General features: G+C 40.2%; 1 protein-coding gene across 1 annotated transcript; it reads left to right on the forward strand.

Annotated features, from left to right (window-relative positions):
* The first annotated feature begins 532 nt into the window (after positions 1 to 532).
* LOC143639778 (uncharacterized) lies at positions 533 to 1744 on the forward strand. Its single transcript, XM_077107843.1, has 2 exons — positions 533 to 571; positions 740 to 1744. Exons 1-2 carry the CDS (start codon positions 533 to 535, stop codon positions 1742 to 1744), a joined length of 1044 nt encoding a protein of 347 aa, XP_076963958.1.
* Positions 1745 to 2171: the final 427 nt, after the last annotated feature.

Below are 2171 nucleotides of genomic sequence, written 5' to 3' on the forward strand. Positions count from 1 at the left end.
GTTGGTAGTAATGTAAAGATCTATAAATACATAGAAAATTGTGAATGAATCAAGCATTGATTATGTGCTGGTAACTTCTTCTTCCTTAAAGAAAACATATGGAAAACTCAAAGGCACAAAATAGTGTGGGAAAACCTTCAAATTGATTCCAATTCTTAATTGAACAAAGAAATATTTTAATAGTGTAAATCCGTGTGACTTCATTATGTGTGCAAAAGACTTCATATGACCTTCATTCCTTCATAGGCAGATCACATCTCACTCTGGACACAAATACTACAAGCCTGAGGAATGTGAAGAGAAGCCATGTGGATTGAAACAATATAAGAAATCTCTGGTTTCTCCCCAAAATATTCACACACAAATGTTAATACAAACTGGAGATGGACTTTATGAATCTACAGTACACGGGAAAGTCATCCATCATTCCAGTGACATTCAAAGGCACGGAGATACTCATACTGGGTGTCAACCCTATGAACATCAGCAATGTGGTGAGGCCTCGTCTCCTCCCACAGGTGTTCCAAGACACATGAGAACACACAGTGAACGTAAACGTTTTCAATGTGAGGTATGTGGGAAAGCCTTTTGTTTCTCCTCTTTATTAAGAAGACATGAAAGAACTCATGCTGGAGAGAAAGTGTATGAATGTAAACGAGGTGGTCAGACCTGTATTTCATACACAAGTCTTCAAAGGCACAGGATCACACACATGGGGAATGAATGTTTCAAATGTAAGGTATGTGGGAAAGACTTTTCTTATCCCAGTTTACTTAGATTACATCAGAGAATGCATACTGGAGAGAAGCCCTATGGATGTAAGCAGTGTGGAAAAGCCTTCACTCAGTCCTCTGGCCTTCAGAAACATGAACGAACTCATACTGGAGAGAAGCCCTATGAATGTAAGCAGTGTGGCAAAGCCTTTGCTACATCTCATCAGCTTCATATACATGGAAGAATACATACCAGAGAAAACCTCTATGAATGTCAACAATGTGGAAAAGCCTTTACTACTGCCTCTGGCCTTCAGAAACATGAACGAACTCATACTGGAGAGAAGCCATATGAATGTAAGCAGTGTGGGAAAGCCTTCACTCGGTCCTCTAACCTTCACTCACATGAAAAAACTCATACTGGAGAGAAGCCCTATGCATGTAAGCAATGTGGCAAAGCATTTGCTACATCCACTAAGCTTCACAGACATGGAAGAACACATACTGGAGAGAAGCCCTATGAATGTAAGCAGTGTGGCAAAGCCTTTGCTACATTCAGTTACCTCCAGTCACATGAAAAAACTCATACTGGGGAGAAGCCGTATAAATGTGAGCACTGTGGAAAAGCCTTTTCTACATCTAGTTACCTTCAGATCCATGGAAGAACACATACTAGAGAGAAATGCTCTGAGTGTCAACAATGTGGAAAAGTCTTCACTACTGCCTCTGGCCTTCAGAAACATGAACGAACTCATACTGGAGAGAAGCCCTATAAATGTAAGCAGTGTGGGAAAGCCTTCACTCAGTCCTCTAACCTTCACTCACATGAAAAAACTCATAGTGGATTGAAGCCCTATGATTGTAAGCAGTGTGGCAAAGCCTTTGCTATGTTGAGTTATCTTCAGATTCATGGAAGAATGCACACTGGAGAGAAGCCCTATGAATGTAAGCAGTGTGGCAAAGCCTTTGCTACATCCTCTACGCTTCACAGACATGGAAGAATACATACCAGAGAAAAGCACTATGAATAACAACAATGTGGAAAAGCTTTTGCCACATCCTATCTGCTTCACACACATTAAAGAACAGATACTGCTTAGAAATTGTATGCATGAAAACAATTGGTAAACTTTTCTGTTATTATTGTTTCAGTCATATACATGTAGGAAAATACTGGAGAAAAATCCTTTGAATGTAAAACGTGGTAAATCAATATTTTATGTCATCCTCAAAGACAAGGAAGGACTCACACTGGTGAAAATATGTGTGGTGTGTGTGTGTGTGTGTGTGTTTGTCTGTGTGTGAGTGAGAGAGAGAGAGAGAGAGATACACTGGGGATTTAGTCTGGTTGTGCTCTATCACTTAGCTACATTCCAGTTACTTTTTATTTTGAGACAGGGACTTGCTGCATTTCTTAGGGTCTTCCTAAGGTTCTGAGGCTAGCCTCCAACATTGATC

This window comes from Callospermophilus lateralis, chromosome Y, assembly GCF_048772815.1.
Source record: "Callospermophilus lateralis isolate mCalLat2 chromosome Y, mCalLat2.hap1, whole genome shotgun sequence".
NCBI classification, from domain to species: domain Eukaryota; kingdom Metazoa; phylum Chordata; class Mammalia; order Rodentia; family Sciuridae; genus Callospermophilus; species Callospermophilus lateralis.